Source organism: Lactuca virosa, chromosome 4, assembly GCF_052849685.1.
Source record: "Lactuca virosa cultivar CGN04683 chromosome 4, Lactuca_virosa_CGN04683_v6, whole genome shotgun sequence".
In the NCBI taxonomy this organism is placed as follows: Eukaryota; Viridiplantae; Streptophyta; class Magnoliopsida; order Asterales; family Asteraceae; genus Lactuca; species Lactuca virosa.
The window spans coordinates 26,307,690-26,326,098 of record NC_136429.1 but is presented as its reverse complement, the minus strand read 5'-3'; the positions used below and the strand labels follow the sequence as shown (position 1 = coordinate 26,326,098).

General features: G+C 35.2%; 1 protein-coding gene across 1 annotated transcript; it reads right to left on the bottom strand.

The window, feature by feature from the left end:
- Positions 1-1,058: 1,058 nt before the first annotated feature.
- On the bottom strand, positions 1,059-6,682 carry AST91 (sulfate transporter 91). The gene is made up of 13 exons (XM_079041024.1): positions 6,107-6,682; positions 5,961-6,009; positions 5,386-5,593; positions 4,979-5,150; positions 4,752-4,817; positions 3,994-4,107; positions 3,708-3,824; positions 3,492-3,618; positions 3,040-3,326; positions 2,395-2,585; positions 1,796-1,884; positions 1,583-1,659; positions 1,059-1,463 (listed from the first exon to the last, which is right to left on the bottom strand). Exons 1-13 carry the CDS (start codon positions 6,428-6,430, stop codon positions 1,305-1,307), a joined length of 1,980 nt encoding a protein of 659 aa, XP_078897150.1. The 5' UTR covers positions 6,431-6,682; the 3' UTR covers positions 1,059-1,304.
- Between the last annotated feature and the right edge of the window lie 11,727 nt (positions 6,683-18,409).

Below are 18,409 nucleotides of genomic sequence, written 5' to 3'. Positions count from 1 at the left end.
TGTGCATATAAATAAGTAGTTTTAACTGTTAAAAAATGTGCATATAAATAAATAGTTTTAACTGTTAATTTTACATGTTTAATTTTCATGTCGATTTGTTTTTTGCCGGCTTTAATTGAAGTTGTTTAGGATATGATAATTAGCAAGTGACATGTTACATGAGTAAAAAATAGTTTATTTAGAGCTTGTGAATTTCGTCTGTTTCATTGAAAATGACAAAACAATATGATCTGTGATCTTCAATAATAAAATTCACTAATTTCTTACATCTAACAAAATAAAAATGGTAGGGTGCATTTGGTTTTGGAAAATTTACAGTTTTCTAGAAATTTTTTTCAAGAAAAACGGAAATTTTGAAAATGTGTTTGGTTTATTCAGTTTTTCAAAGTTTTTTAAGAAAATGAAAATTTTCATTTTTCTAAATTGTATGTAAATTAGAAAAGTAATTTTTATAGTTTTCCAAAGTTTTCTAGATGGAAAATGAAAACTTCATCGGTTCCAACCAAACGCGTTTTCTAAAATTTTCATTAATAAACTGAAAATAAAAATTCAATTCTATTTTCTGAAAACGTTTTCTTGGAAAATGAAAACAATTTTCCACGGCCAAACACACCCTCATATTCTTGAAATAAATAGTAAGTTAACAACTTGCCAAAACATTTTAAACCTTGGTGGTCAAAATTAAACGGGTTTGTCCCAAAAATAATATTTGGTCACTAAAGATATCAATTCCAACCCTTTGTTGTATTGTTTCGGTTTTAAGTTTTTAAGTTTTCTTAGTTGTGTTTATAGTTTTGAAATTGTTGCTAATTTAAGTGTACATGTCATTTTGGCCTTTTAAGTTGTATTTTTCAAAATCGGTATTAGAAGTCTAGAATGAATCATCCACATATATAATTTCTGAATTCCATATATATGTTCTATTCGATGCAAAACAATGTGTGGAAGGTGATTTTTAGTCATACTTCTGGTTTATTTCTTGTGATGTATATATTGGACTCTTAAAATAAAAATGTTATATTCTTGAAATCGAAGTTCCAAAACAATTAAGACCACAATGATCAAATTAAGCATTATACTGATGTTCCAAAAATTAAAAATATACTTCAAGGGGTTATCCCATTTCCTTCCAGGAACCTTAAACAATATTTGGTTTCTAACAAAACCTAAAAACCCTACAACATTCACGTATTTGAGATTAATTAATTTAGAGTGCTTACAAGTTACAACCTCTTTTCCCAACCCCCCTTCCTTCCTACTTATGTTACGTTCACAATTGGAACACCATCCGCACATTCATTCCTTCAAACGTGACTTGATGACACACCCTTCATTGATGAGAATAACGATGAAACTGCTTCTCCTACAGTCAAGAAAAGCACATTCGGTTGCAGAAGATCATGGGTTCCATCTGCTTTTTGCAATTTCTCCATCACTTCTCCAACTGGATTCACCAATACAAGCTGCAACCAATTCAAAATAACAATAACCATGACTATAAATATCATAAAAGATAAAGAAAGATAAGTATAATATGTCTGTTTTACTGTTAAAAGGAATTAAGATCTTGAATAGAACTTGCCTCAACACCCTTCTTTTCCAAAACCCTTCTGAGTTCTTGGACAAATGTCACTCCATTTGTATCAATGGCACTTACAGCTGAAATTTACACAAAAAGATAAGACAATTGTTTTAGATAATGGAAGTCAAATCGACCCATGTACCCATAAAAGAATCAAATTTGTCATCTATAACTTTTTAATTATACAAAAAAAAAAAAAAAAAAAGAAGTTACCTGCGAGATCCAAAACCACAAATCTTAGACTAGAATGCATTTTGATATTTTCTTCTTCTTCTTCATAATCTTGTATCCACCTCAAAATCCTTCAAGAAACAATACAAAAAGAAAAATGAAATCCACGTGTCAAGCAAAAAGACATCGGAAATACTATACTTGGTTCTTGATATATCGTTAGAAACAAAATAGTCATTCTTATAATTTTAATGCAAAAAACAAGTATTAAACGTTGCAACAAATCATGATCTTTTTTGGCATCTATACACAACTACTTAATTAGATAGGAACAAAATACATTATTAATGGTTTAAAAGCTAATAAAGATTTGCCACTCAGTCATTAAATAGTCATTAAATCACTGAAAAATAGATACGAAGATGCTATAGATATCTTAACTTGATGGATTTTAAACTTAATCAGGAAAGTTATATATGAGTGTTTTATTTATACATTCATTTATTTTTTCCTTTAAATTCTCCAAAAGTATTGTCAATTCTCTTAGTTTTTTTAGATATCATTTATCTATATAATATTTAGTAAAGAAAAACATAGATGTTATACTAAAAGAAAACAGGGTTAATTAATTAATACAATACCTATCATTGAGATAATTGGAATTGGCAAAATTGATTGGAGCTTGGATGCTTAAAATCAAGAAACCTGGTACTGGAACAGCATCCTTGTACTGATGCCTATTCCTAAATATGTCAGTACCAGGTATGTTTCCCAACACCACTGTTTTAGGTCTTGTCATCTGCAACACCATCTTGAATATGGAAATACCAACCTGAAAATTTTATAATCAATCATTAACTTCCTTTCCAAAGCTATTTTAATTACGAGACTGTACTGTCAGTGGCGGATCCAGAACGAAATCTAACTGGGGTCCATTATTGATAAAAAAAAAAATACATACAAGTATAAAATTGTGAAATTTTTTAAAAAATTGGGTTATTTTCAGAATTTTTTTTTATCAATAGGGTATTTGATGTAAAAGTGGGGGCCAAAGAGGGGCTTTTTAGTAAAAATCAGATTTTTTTGAGGGCTTTATAGTAATAAATATGGTGTGGTGGGACCCACCTCCAAGTGGGGCCATGCACCCCACTTAAAGTGGCTGCCTCCGCTACTGTGTACTGTTAAAGTTACAGTTATTCTTACAGTTACAGTTATAGTTCCTGTAACTGATACTCGTACGAGTACTGATATTAATACTGAAGTTAACAGGTTATGATAACACTTACCGCAAGTGCAAGCCCTTCTTGGACCGAAATAAAGATGACACCAAAGAAAGCACACAACATCACAACGAAGTCGAATTTATCGACTTTCCATATTTGGTAAGCGGCTGGGATGTCAACGAGGCCAATAACGGCTGTGACAATGATTGCACCCAATACGAGGTTGGGTGTATATTGGAACAACGGCATCAAGAAAAGCAGTGTCACCATAACCGTAACCGCCATGATTATGTTGGAGACAGCTGTCTTGGCTCCGGCATTATGGTTCACGGCGGACCTTGAAAATGCACCTAGGATTATGCGGTAGCAGTTAGAGTACAAGTAAAGATTCGAGATGTACAAGTTGTAAAACTTTTTCTTACTTCAAGAAATAAGAAAATTAAATTTTAGAGTTTTGAAGAAATTTTTATTCATAAATTGATGAATATTCGTATAAATAAAATATTGTCTTTTACCTGTTGTGATGTAACAAGAAGTGGTGGAACCAACGACATTCATTACACCAATTGCGATCATTTCTTTATTACCATCGACCTGGTAATTCTTTAAAGCCGCAAATGTTCTTCCGACAGCAATCCCTTCCTGTTTGTGAAAAGACCAAAATACCCTTGTAAGAAAGTTGGGTTATAACAAGTTGTATGTTATGATATGAAATTGAGGTTGTAACTTACAGTGAGTGAGATTATGCCAGTGATGAGTCCAGTTTTTAAGACTAAGCCCATGTGACTTCCATGAAAGTGCAACAAGTTCCATGAAGGTGGATTCAATCCTTGTTCTAGTTTTCCTATCTATTTAACACATAATAATAACAATAGTTAGAGCTTGTTTTTAATGATTATTAAAATGGTTTAAACGAACATAATAATAGCATATATACTTTTCGTCCATTTTTGTTATCTATTATTTGTATTTAATCGTTTAATATTTAAGTAAACAAAATATAATAATAGGACTTACCACAGAGATGCCATGGCGTTGAGCTTTGAAAGCAAAAACAAAAAGTGTAGAGACGACGACTGAAAGCAGAGGTGCTCCGGCTGATACCCAAAACAGCTTCGGTTTCTTAATGCTCTGCGACATGTCAACACGATTTATTAGTTACATTAAATTACATCTTGAAAAATTATATAATGATTATCTTTTTTTTTAATTCGTAAATGATTAGGATATTTAATATAATTTCAAAAACTATATTAGTAACATAATATTCTAACCTTTTTTTTAAAAAAAAGGAGATTCTAAACCTTTATAAAAATATCGAGCGACTTTCGAATCCAGTTGCTCAATTTTTAATTTAACTCGCTAAAGTTAAAAATAATTCCTATCAATCATTTTCAAGACTGAAACTTATTATACCCCATTCTTTTATTTTCTCGTAATAATTATGAAGCTAAATAATTACTTAGTGGGTATTGATGTGAATGGAATTTAAATATTAGCATGAAATGTATAAACAATACAACAAAAGGAAAAAAGGAATTTTTGTTTCATAGAAAAAAATAGTGGGGATAAATATGTCTTTTAGTAGGGAGGTCCTCTACTTTCGTACCACCCTTCCTCGTCACATGTTTTTTGGAGAGACTCGTGAAGTGTTGTCTCCTGTGTGGTTTTTTGCGGCTTTATTTTATTCTTTTTTGGAAATTTATAATAAAAAAAAATAAACAATAGAATACATATTTATGTATACACGTATATGTACACGTATAGTTACTTACAATGTGTCTTGTCACAAGCAGGAATACAAGAAAACAAAATCCCATCAAGATTGTTTGCCATGACCACTGCACCCAAAGAAATATTAAAATTAATAATTTTCATATTTCGATCCACAAATTTCTTGTATGTTCTTATAAAAAAATATTTTAGATATGTAATTATTTTATTAAATAGTTAAATTCTTTCTATATATTATAGAATATTAAAAAATTACAATAAGTTTTACCTCTTTAGTGTTGTGAAAAACAGAAGACATAACAGGAACCAATCCCATTTCTTTAGTGAAATGTGTGATTCCAAGAAGAGCTTTCAATTGTTGAAGTGAGACTATGATAGCTGCCCCAGCCATGAATCCAATAAGTGTAGCTTTTGACAAGAAGTCAATTATAAACCCAAGCCTATATACATCCATGTTATATATGTTATAATCACTTATACATCATCCATTAAAACTTGTAAAGTCATCATCAGCCTCATGTCCCATCGAATGTTTTAGACTTAGAGAGGTCAACATCGTCTGACCACTGAAATCAAATTTAACATGTTTGATCTGATTTCAATTTTCAGCCGTTAGATAATGGTTTTGGATGATTGTTGACCGTTGATTTATTTCAAGAAAGAGAGAAAATAGACCTTAGAAATCCAAGAGAGGCTTGAAAGAGACCAGCAAAGAAGGTAGAAGTGAAGGCTAATTGAAGAAACAAAAGAGGGTCTTGAGCAGGTGACACTTCTTGTCTTAACATTGATCCCATTAACAGTGATGCTATTGAAACTGGTCCAACTGCTAGATCTTTTGAACTCCCTAGCACAGCATATACTAGTGGTGGCACAAAACTTGAATCTGTATATAATCATTTAAATAAATGTTTTAAAACATATATTTTCAACAATTTATTCATATTTAATTTATGTGGGGTTAAATTTTTCTTCCGTTCTTCTCTAAAAATGATTTCATGATCACCGATACTTGATGTGGAATCTTTTGGACAAAAAGTGTTGGTGCAAAGAAAGATTCTTTTTGCATTTATATTTCTTAATTTGTATATGTGATATTTCTTAATTAAAAAGTTATTCATTTGTGTAAAGTATGGTGTCTTTTTGACATTTTCACCTGGTTAACAAACTGAATCACTAGCTAATAGTAATAACTAGCTAGCTCTTTTAGTCTTTTAGAGTTGATGAGTTTGAATAGAAAAAAGAATACTTACATAGACCAACGATAGGTGGGAGATTCGCAAGCTTTGCATAGCTTATACCCTAAAAAACAATAATAAGACCAAAAAGACAATATATGTCAGAAAACCCTAAACAAACAGTCTACTAAACAGAGTGATAGCAAAAGACAAAGATTTACCTGAGGAATGGCTAAACTAGCAATGGTGAGACCAGAAACAACATCAGATTTGAGTAGATTAAGATTATAATGAGGACCCCATTGAAGTATAGGGAAAATGTACTGAAAACCAAGCAACCATTTTTGCTTAGCGGATTGGCCTTTGAACTGCCTAAGAGGATCATCAGGAAAGAAGGTTTCTTTCAGCCTATTCTTTAACTTCTGTAAACTACTTCTCTTTGGTGGTGTTTCAACCTTGTGAATCTCCATGGATATCTCTACACATGGATGATTATGATGATGATGATTTTGAGAACCCAACTCTTGTTCGACCTTTCCCTCCATTCTTTTTGTTTTTACAAAGATGGAATCTTTTCAAAGACTTAAGATCAAGATAAATGAAGGATTGTATAAGAGGATGAACTAGAAGATGGAATCAACTTGAGGGGGTGTTTGCACTTATAAAGAATCATGGGTTGGTGTTGTGTATGTCATCTTATGAGACATGCATCCCCACACATCCATCAACTTTCCAAATGGAAGAGAGAGAGTGAAAGAAAGAAAGAGAGATTTTCTTGATTTTTCCACTATTTTTCAAGAAGGGTCGGTATAGACGATAGTGTATGGATGAGGGCTTGGGAACTTTTTAGGATTCTGGCCAAGTTCAAAAAGGACATACAACAAGAGGGTTTTTTGTTTGTTTGATGCATGAGTGGATCAATAATTGAAAATGTTTGATTAATTAATGTGGAAAGTGGGTATGAAAAAGAAGATTGCTTTTAGGTGTTCCTAGCTTGATTGCTTACTTATCCATGTATGGTGCCCTTCTCTAAGTTGGTTATGACTTCAATGGTGTGCAGTTGAAGAAGATTTAAATGTATTTCTGATTTACGCAGAGATGATAGTTGTCTCGCAATAACATGGTCGGTACGACGGTTCTTGATAACGTCGATGATGGTATATTTTAATTCAATGTCTTTTTTTATGTGATTTTGCTTTACTTAAGTCGGCAAGAGTGAATCGAATGTGATTTTGCTTCACTTTAATGATGTTGTGCTAACATTTTTTTTTGTAGAAAAATCATTCAAAACTTTTGTATTTATTTTAAATCTAATTTTTGTTTTAACCGACAAAATAATATATATATATATATATATATATATATATATATATATATATATATATATATATATATATATATATATCATTATTTAATATTTAATCTTATTGTAGACAATGCAAATTTTGCTGCAGGAGTGGTAGCTCACGCTCAAAAGTTCTCCGACACGAGTCTAAGTCGTTGCGTTGCGATCCGTTTCCCTGCTTCGCTTGCGCGAATTGGTATGGAAGTTGTAAAACACGAAAACCACGCAACACACGACTAATTTGAATAACCTGGTGACCTACCAATTATAGAAGTAGAATTTTTGTCAAGCAATAAACATTTAAATAATACAATTCAAGTGTAAACTTAGTTTTACAAAAATTAACATCGTTCATTTTAGGTTTATATAAAAATAGATTTCGTTTAATATATATGTGATAATAATGGGAGGTGGCTCTTGCAATACAAATGCAATGACATCTCACCATGAATATGGTAGAGTGTGACGTGGAAACCCAAATCAATAACTCGATTTCTGAGTGAAGTGAAGAAATCCGAATGGTGATTTAGAAAGGATAATTGTCCGAAGTAGACTAGTAGAGTGAGGTCCTAGCTACATGGCAAAATTGACATGTTTAGTTGTTTCAGCTTTATTTGTATATGAATCCGGCTCTCCGTAATTACAAGAATTTACGGTTATGGTTATAGGATTCTAAAGTATCATTTCGTAATAATATCTATTAATTTTTTTAATAATTTTTGGCAAAAAGGTAAAGGGATTAATATGGGCAAGTTTTGCTTTTGAACCACCAATTAACATGTATGTCATGGATTTGGACTGTCAATGAACATGTAGGTTGGATATGGCAACTTGGCACTTGGCAGGTATCACTAGGGGAAGTAGGCCATGGAGCCATGTTTTCTTTTTGACCATGATAAAGTGTTGTATTTTTCCCTAATAAGTAATCATTTTTGTTATTTTTCATTTAAAAGTATAGTATATGATATTAGTTTGGGGAAATGGTATTATACTCGGATCAAATTTTCAAGTTGTGGTTTAAATCGTTCATAAATTATTTTTTTCGGTTTTATGAGGGCATAAAGTGAGTTTTGTCTAGTCTAAATAGTCAATTTGGACAAAATGAAGGGATACACCAATTACTCTTATGCATGTTCATCTAAATCTTCAAAATTGCCTGCTAGCTGTGTCACCAACCAAAGGAAATTTTGGTGTTCTTCCCAAAATTGGAAACACCAAGCTATAAAACAAAGCAAATAAGAAAGAGAGGTAGCACACGTATGAAATTGAACGATATATAGAGAGTAAAGGTATCAAGGGTTCGAGAGCAAGGCCTAGGGTTTTGGGGTATTGGACGAAAAGGAATCCGTCGTATTGGAGACTGTTGAAGAAGGGAAAAAAGTATGTTGCAGGTGGGATTAATCTATCGGTAACCGGAGTTGAGTTGTTTGACGCTAAGATTGGTGCGCCAGTGTGTCAGGTGATGAAATTTGAGTGGAGTAGCAGCCAAAGAAATATGCTATCTAAATTCTGATGGGTTTTAGGTAAAACAAATAAACTAGAAAAACAATTCCTAAGTTCACATGCAACCTACTTTGGATCTATGTTTTAACTATTGAACATATAACTTTGAATTGCAAAACAAGAACCCTAGAGGAGAGAGGCTAATTTCGAAATTAACAAACTAGGGTTTAGGAGTTACATACCTTTCAATTGTTATAGCAAACAATTGATAATCCTCTTGATCTTGATCTTGATCTTCTTGGAAGCTTAGCACCACAAATGTAATGCCTCTAATGGAATCACACCCAAGAACTAGCAAGAAGGAAACTTGGAGGAGAGAGGATGGAGAGAGTATGCAATTTCGGCCTTAGGGTTTCTTCCAAAGAAATCAGTGACCTCAAATGTGAGCCAGGAGGCTCCTTAAATAGCTGAGGGATCTAGGGTTTAGGGAAAACCCTAGTTATCCTTTGCTTAGGGCCTAAGCAAGATCCAAAGGCCTTATTTGGACCCCTTGGACGAAATCTCTAGGGTTTCCCCTAAGAATTTCGTCCACCTCCTTCCAAGGGGTTCTGGAGCCTTCCACTCAACTATTAGTTAATTGCAAACTAGTCCCTGCACTTTATAATTAATTCTTTTAACCCCAAAATTAATTCTGATTAATTTCTGGCTAACTATTAATTAAACATAATGATTTCTAATTAATATATTAATCTTTTAACATATTAATAAATCATTTATATTAATTTATTAATCTTATAAATTAATATCTCTCCTTTCATAATTTCCTTGTCCAGTTGCTAGGTTGAGGGCAACCCAAAATGACTGTGTTGCTATCAATTCAAGTACATACCAATTATAGTTATGGGATTAGACACCTAATCCAACAGTCTCCCACTTGGATAAGTCTGTAACTATAATTGCTAGTATGCCTTCTAAATTTGACCATCAAATTGTAGCTTCCAAAAAGCTGCTGCCGAACTCTGACCCAGTCAGTTACGTGTCCTAAGATAAGTGATCATATAATCCTTCGTTCTGCCAGATATCCCTAGACAAAAGACATGGAATGTAATCAATCTCTTTGTCCAGAATCTATGTTTCCCGATTCCTGATTTGTGATGATGTAGGACTTCTAATTGAACACATCAATTTAGTCCTGGCTGGGCCCAGCACATAAGTCAACACCAAATCATCGAGGGGCCCACATATATCGCTTTTCCTATTAGGGCAAAAGGAACGAATAAACGTTGACTCATATGCTTGTATCTTTTACTCATCAAATTATACATGACAATACGTTTTATAACACCAAGTTACTGATGCGTTTTCGTATCACCAATGCATGACCGACTTGTAAATTGCAACTCATATATCTTCGTTTCAAGATTATAAGATATTATCGTCTCAGTATTACTCGTGATGAATTCCATGAAGTGATACTTTGAGCGAGGGTTTATCCAGTACTCAAATCTCAATTTCTGAGTACTAATGAACGTTGCAGCAATTCTATTGCCATGTCTATCCTTAGACAATCTACAATCCAGTTCATGACAGTCTTAATTCACTACTTACTTCCAAAAGTATGAGTGACTGTGGAGTTTGAATAATCTTATTATTCGGGAAGTAAAACATGCAAAAATGAAACACAATAATAAACAATTGACAAAAGGCAGAAACCAAACTTATAAATAATACTTTATTATTTAATCACCAAAAGTCAATTACAGTTACTTTGTTACAAGTTTCAGAATAAAACTAATCTAACTACTAAAACTAATATCATCTTTCAGTCCTATGCTCCGAGCATGCTGAATATGCTTAGCCCTACTCAGACCCTTTGTGAGGGGATCTGCTGGGTTATCTTCAGATGACACCCTCTTTACTATAAAATGGCCTTCTTCAACTCTATGTATGATGAAATGGTACTTTCTGTCGATATGTCTGGTCTTACCATGATCTCTCGGTTCCTTTGTCAAGGCAACCGCTCCTTCATTATCGCAGAACAGTTCCATAGGCTCCTGGATGGTTGGAACAACTCCGAGATCCCCGATGAAGTTCCTCAACCAAGCTGCTTCTTTCGACGCTTCACTTGCTGCTATGTACTCTGATTCACAAGTAGAATCAGCCACCGTATTTTGCTTGGAACTCTTCCAAGTAACTGCTCCTCCATTCAGTAAAAACACCCAGCCCGACTGAGAACGAAAGTTATCTCTATCCGTCTGAAAGCTGGCATCACTGTAACCATCTACTCTCAAAGTATCACTGCCACCAAGCACAAGGACCCAGTCCTTTGTCCTTCGCAAATACTTGAGTATATTATTAACTGCTATCCAATGAGCTCTACCTGGGTTTCCCTGATAGCGACTGACCATGCTCAAAGCAAATGCCACATCAGGGCGAGTACATGTCATAGCGTACATGATCGATCCGACAGCGGAAGCATAAGGTACACGACTCATGTCATCTATTTCAACATCTGTACTCGGGCATTGAGTCTTACTCAATTTGGTATTGCTCTGGATAGGTAGCTCTCCCTTCTTGGAATTTTCCATACTAAACCTCTTTAGTACCTTATCCAAGTATGTGCTCTGACTAAGTCCAATTAGTCTCTTCTTTCTATCTCTCAATATTCTAATCCCAAGAATATAGGCAGCTTCTCCAAGGTCTTTCATGGCAAAACACTTTCCAAGCCAAGACTTAACTTCTTTCAAGGTTGGAACGTCGTTACCAATGAGTAATATGTCATCGACATACAACACCAGAAAAGTTACTATACTCCCACTAGCCTTGATATACACACATAACTCATCTTCACTTCTAGAGAAACCAAACTCTTTGACTTTCTCATGCAAGCTCAGAAGTAGATGAAGATGAAGTTTGTTGGGTTTCATTACGAACCCATGTCGGTGGTTCATCATACCAGGATACAGATCTAACAGATCATTACAACATACAAACATGTGATAAACCAGGATAACAATCCAAAGGGGCCGGCCTTGGTGCCGTCGACCCAAAAGTACAGTGAGGAAAACTCACCTCAATCCGCTGATAAACAATTGAATGAATCTCTGGCTGTTGGTCCGGAAAAATCCCCGCGCTTTCAATATCAAATAACATCCAATTAATATTTGAATTCCAACCCATAACCAAGAGTCTAAGCTACATAGCCCAAAGCCTGGGTAAAAGACCATTCTACCCTTTGACTCCCTTGGCCCAAAGCCAAGGCCCAACTCAGCTATTTCCAAGGCCCAGTTCCTAATTGATGCTCCAAAGCCTAATATGGTCCAATCTTCCAAATTGGGCCCCCAAAACCCATCATGGGCCTAAATCCAAAGGAGCCCAAAGGATACAAACCAGAAGCCCAACATAGAAGTCTAATGGACCAACAAGGCCCAACTAAGAAAACCCAACAATGACCCATCCTCAAAAGCCCAAAACGACACACTGGGGAGTACGTCCCGCGTACCAAAGTGGTACGCCCCGCGTACTCGCCCCCGAAGCATATTGTACAAGTCCATAATGCACAAACTCAACATTACGCTGAGCGTACTCTTAAGTACGCCCAACGTACTCCTCCAGCCACCTTTTCACTCCAATAAGCCCTTAATCGGTTAAGACAAAGTGCCAAACTCTCAGATCTGATTCTATAAGACTACTTATCACGTAAAGTTGGCAACTTTACGTGCTTGCATGGAAAAAAGGGACTCAAAAGCTCAATAAGGACTTAACAAAGGTCTTAATGCTTGCATGGACTACAATACATCATAAAGCTTGCATTTTTATGAACCTTGAGACTGAATGGTGCTAAGATCTAGCATCCATTCCTTCTAGCGTAGATCAAAACCCATCTTTATCACAACAGACTCTAAAAAGCACAAAATGCTCCATGAACTAGATCTAACATATAAGATCATCAAGATAGAAACTTTATACCTCCAAAATGTAGATCAAGATGCAACAATCCTGGATCCAAAAGCTTCAAGCCATCCTACACTTCTCCAAGAAGTCCTTTCTTCTTCTATGAACACTAAAAAGCTTGAAATACCACCAAACGCTCAAAAACCATTCAAATGGGGGCTAGGGTTTTGATTCTAGGGTTTAGAGGGATGGAGGCTGAAGATATTAGGGTTAGGTGATGCGATAAGGAGCTTAAATAGGGTCTAAGACCCTAAAATAGGGTTTGGGTATGATTGGAGTACGCCCAACGTACTTATGGTATGCCCAACGTACTTCTGGTACGCCCAACGTACTTATGGTACGCCCAACATACTCCATAGAGCATCCGCGATCAAACTATTCAGTACACCCAACGTACTGGCTTTAGCACTAGTATGCCCCGCGTACCCGGTTTCACCCTAAAACCACTAAAACTTCCGAAGGCCATAACTTCTTCGTTCTAAGTCCGTTTTCGCCGATCCTTATATCCACAAAAAGGTAACGAGAAACTATACACTTATATCAACTCATACATGCCTAAAAACCTCTCGAACAAAAATACAAGTTCCATAAAAGCCTAAACCGACACTTTACCGAAATACCCCTTGGTTCCAAAACACAAACCAAACTTCCCGGATCACCCCAATTACCTTACCCACACCCAAAATGGGTCTAAATCTCTTTTCCTCAAAGGCCCTAAGCCTGATGATACTCGGTCTTCAGGTCACCACCCCACATTAGGAAACGATTCGGAACAGGGCATTACACTAGTGGTTTATCTATGGGTTTTGACACTGTTGCTACTTGCCTAATATGGCACGAAGCATTATTTCCTTTTATGATTTATACAAAGATGGATTTGACTTGGATTTAAAGTGGTTTAGTTTTAGTTTATAAAAATGATGTTGTTTACTTTGTTTATGACATTTATGAAACTATTATAAGACATATTTATGGCATTATCGTCTTGGCCATATACAAGAAGCGCATTGCCAAACTCCAATTTGATGGGATTTTGGAATTGTATTATTAATGTGAGTCTTGTTTATTAGGATAAATGAAAGAGGTACCAATTTATAGAAATTTGTGTAAGGGGAAAAGATTTGTTAGTGCATACAAATACTGATGTATGTGGATCATTCAAATCTGCCACTAGACATGGTTAAATATACTTGTTCACCTTCACTGGTGTTTTCAATAGGTATAGATATGCTTATCTAATTAAACATAAGTTTGAAACCTTCAAGGTATTTAGGACTTTCCAAAACAAAGTAGAGAATCAATTAATTAAGAGATTAAGATTCTTAGCTTCCGATAAAAATGGTGAGTATATTAGCCAATAATTCGACAATCATATAATAAATCATGGAATTGTATCACGAATAACTCCACTTGTAACACTGCAACATAATGGTTTATATGAAAGGAGAAACCAAACATTACTGGATATGGTGTATTGTATGTTTAGTCGTACTATTCTTCTAATTAGTTTCTCGAGATACACCCTACAAGCTGCTGCTAGAGTCCTAAACCTTGTACCAATTAAGAAGGATGAAAACACGTATTACAAAATATAGAGTGCTAAAAAACTCATCAATAGCATATTGAAAATTTAGGGTCGTAAAGCTTACGTTTATCGTGAAGCTCAAGACAAACTAGAGCCCATATTGGAGTAGTGTTATTTTATTGCATACTGTAAGGTCACACCTTATGATCTGATGAGACAAACACACAACACGTTGATAGATCAACGACATCGTCTACTACATCTATAGCGCCAGCGTATCAAGCTTATCAGCGTCAACTTACAGTTCAGTTATCCGATTGTAATCTTTTGTATATTAGGTAATGATATAGATAAGTGTAGAATGGATCTCAGATCCGATATCTTTGTGATAATATCGGCTCTTAGTAAAAGTTAGACGCAATCGTTTCAATCAAGGGATATACATGTATAGATTAGTATATATACAACATTAGGGAAAACCCTAATTTTGTGATCGTGGCTTTGTGTCAATTGTCTTTGTGACGAACCCGTCTTCTTGGTGAAGACAAAACTCTTTCTTGGTGAAAGAACAATTTGGAGAACTTCTGTGTTATTTACTTTCTGTTTATTAATTTGCTTAGATTAGTTTTACGTTTATTATTCATACTTGAAGTGTATCCGATCGATACAAACCTTCAATTGGTATCACAGTGGGTTTGTGATACACTCAAGTAATCATGTCGAATCCCAAATCCTTTGATCTCAAAAAAATTCCTCCCTTTGATGAACACAATTTCGCTATGTGGAAAATGAAGGCAATGGTTGTTCTTGAAACCATTGACTATGAGATGAGAAATATTGTTGAAAAAGGTCCTCATGTTCCTATGTACCAACCCATGGTCAACAACGCTCCCGTTGCCCCCCCCCACCCCTGAAACAAAAGCAAGAGATTGGTTATGATGACGATGACAAAAGACTGCTTAGTCTTTATGTAAAAGCCAACAACGCTATTGGAATCTCGCTTCCATACAACGTGTATCATCTTGTACAAAATTGTGAATCAGCCAAAGAGATGATGGACACGCTAACAATGGCTTATGAAGGCACTGTGGAAGTCCAGACTACGACCATCAATAATCTTAATCGGAGATACGAGCATTTCTTTGCTCAACAAGGTGAGTCTCTTACCCAAACCTTAAATAGGTTTAACTATTTGGTTAATGATATGCGCATGCTAGGAATCATCAAGCACTCATCACAATTGGTTCTGAAGTTTCTCGATTATCTTGGGAAAAGTTGGGAACATCACGCTGATGTTCTTAAGAACAGTGAGAAGATCGATACCATGGATCTAAATTCTTTGTTCGGTAATCTGCGAAATTATGAAGAGACCAAAGCTCTTCGTAAGGAAATCATGAAGGATTCAAGCAAGGAAAAGTTTGTTGCCTTGGTGTCTCGAAAGGAAGCAAGGAAAACCATCAGCGACTTAGATATTTCAGATCATGGAGAAGAAAGTGATGAAGATCTCACTGATGAGCTTGTTGCCAGCGCTGCACTTATCGTCAAGCGTTATGAAGAAAGAAAAACAAACAGGGTTAGAAGATCTCAGTTCAAGGGAAGTAGTTCAGCAAGGAGATCCACCTATGAGAAGAAAAACTCAGGTAACCATTTTAATTGTGGAAGCCCTTATGCCAGGGACTATAAGGAGAAGAAAGAAGCCTAGAGCCCTGAGAACTATGAAGTCATGTACAAAAAGCTGGTGGCTCAAATGAAGAAGGAAAAAAAATTTGTGTCAAAAGCTTTCATTGCAAGATAAGAGGATGATGAAGAATGGGTAGAAGAAGAGGAGACTTCTGAAGATGAGGGGCTGAATGTTAAGGGTCTCATGACACTTGTCAGTGATTCCCTTGATGGCATTTGTGACGTTGATGGTTCTCATGCGGGTAAAGGATCAAGTCTAAATCTAGGTCAAACTTGGTACCTAGACAGTGGAAGTTCTAGACACTTTACTGGTAACAAGTCACTCTTAACAAATTTTGCAGAGAAGGATGGTCCAATGGTGACTTTTGGTGACAATAGTGGAAGAGCCGTTTCAGGTGTTGGAACGTTTGAATGCAGAACGATCAAGATGGATAATGTGTTTTATGTCGAGGGTCAGAAAGGCAACTTCATCTCCACCAGTCAACTTTGTAATGCTAGCCACAAAGTTCTTTTCAACCGTCATGTGGGAAAAGTGTTTGATTCTGAAAACAAAATCGTGCTTTCTGCTCTCAGGGAGAACAATATTTATTTGGTTTGATTTGTTGGTTTGACGCTGATACTTTATTTTTGCTTCTTTCTTTGCTACTCTTAAAATTTTGAGCATAAGTTTCTACACTTTTAATTTATTTTTGGTTTGTTTGCATTAAGATTTTCTTTTAATCTTTACCAAAGAAGTATACATTATACATACACAATTTGCTACTAACATTGCCAATGTTCGTTCTTCTCTTTCCTCTGTATGTGTCAGGACCTTTCCTTTTCCTCTCAACATTGATCTTAACTGATTAAGATCAGCGTGTCACTTATTAAATGCATCACCCTCCGTGTAAGAGCTAGTTAACGTTGACTATGCATCTTTTTTCAGCAACAACTGCCCTCTCACTAATGCTGATGCACACGCTGATTGACATGTTGCTTCATGTTGATGAGATCAGACGGGGGATAACTGTGCCACCAAGTGTTCTTCTGGACACATATCTCTTCTGTATCGAACAACCTATTTTTGTTTCAATGGGATAAGATGAAGTTAGGTGACCTGGCATGACTGATTTCCTGAGACTCTGTCACTACAATTTCATCACCTCAAAGATCCAAAGGTATATTCAACAAGACAGTGATCCCACCTTCTCTTTCTTCATGGATCTCAATGAATGAAATCTTCAAGTTTTGTCTTGGTGACTCTCATAACTTGAAGGTTACAAAAAATGGTTCATGTTCTTTTTTTGTTCATGGTAAACATGAAGCTTGGAATCAATCTATAGAATCTCAACGATTAAAGGAATTCTATCTCCTTGTTTACTATGAATTGTGTTGTTTTTGTGTGATATGGTTAATCTTGCTTGTTCTCTTTTATATCCAAAAATTCACGGGGTAGATATCTCAGAAAATGGAAATGCATTAATGACCATTCAATTCCAAAGATTTGATGGAACAAGTCTTTATCACCTTTTTGAAAAAGATGCACATTTTTTCCTGTTTAAACTATTTTCTTGTTTGACTAATTCTTTTGTTTGTATTCTTATATTGTTTATTATTTTGTACCATTTTGTAAAGGAATCCGACGGTGGAAATTCTAAGCCTAGTATGCAACTTTTGACACATCTTTATCCCTAGAAGCATGCTACTGTATGTGACAAAATCTCTCTAAGTTTCTCATCTACGAGACCATCTGCTGAGAACATTGAGTCACCCTGTCACGCTGATTGTCTAGCATTGTCTAAACTCTCAAAGTGAGATTGTCTGGTCCAAATAAAAAAATATATTGATAAAAAGGCTAGGGTGTTTATTTTTAATTTAATCATCTTTACCTGACCTTGTCTCTGGAAGCATGCTTGACGTATGCATCAAGTCTCATGTTCTGTTGAAACATTAAGCAAAACCTAATGGCTTACCCTGATTGCATAGTCAACATCATAAGAGATATTTGTCAGGTTCTTAAATGAAAAAGGGTTGTTCATGTCCATGAACTCCATTTTGAGGTATGACATGGTACCATTATGAATTAATGGTGAATCTTTGATTCTAGATTGCAACTTACTCTATGATACGGAAGCCTTAAACCACTTCTTGTTGATGAGTTAAATTGTTAATGATTCATGCTGATTTCACCTCAGTGTGACTAAAACAATTCATTCTCTCCACAAGTTTTCTAATACAGAGCTTGATGATTCACTGTGTAAAACCACACACTGATAAAAGTTCGAAAGTCTGTGTTGATGGTTAGTCTATGTACCGTAGGCTATCACACGCACCAATCTATTATTGCCCTTACATTCTTATTTAAAGTTTTATGATTCAGCGTAATGTACCATACGCTAATGAGAGCTTGACAAATCTGTGCCGATGGGTATATCATTGTCCGTGATATATTACACACACCTATTCTTTCTTGCCCTTTTTCTTATAATAAAAGAGATTTATGATTCAGCGTATGAAACCACACGATGATGAGATATCGCAATACTATGTCAGTGAATGGTAGTTTTAGCCCACACTATTAGGAGACATCACAAACTA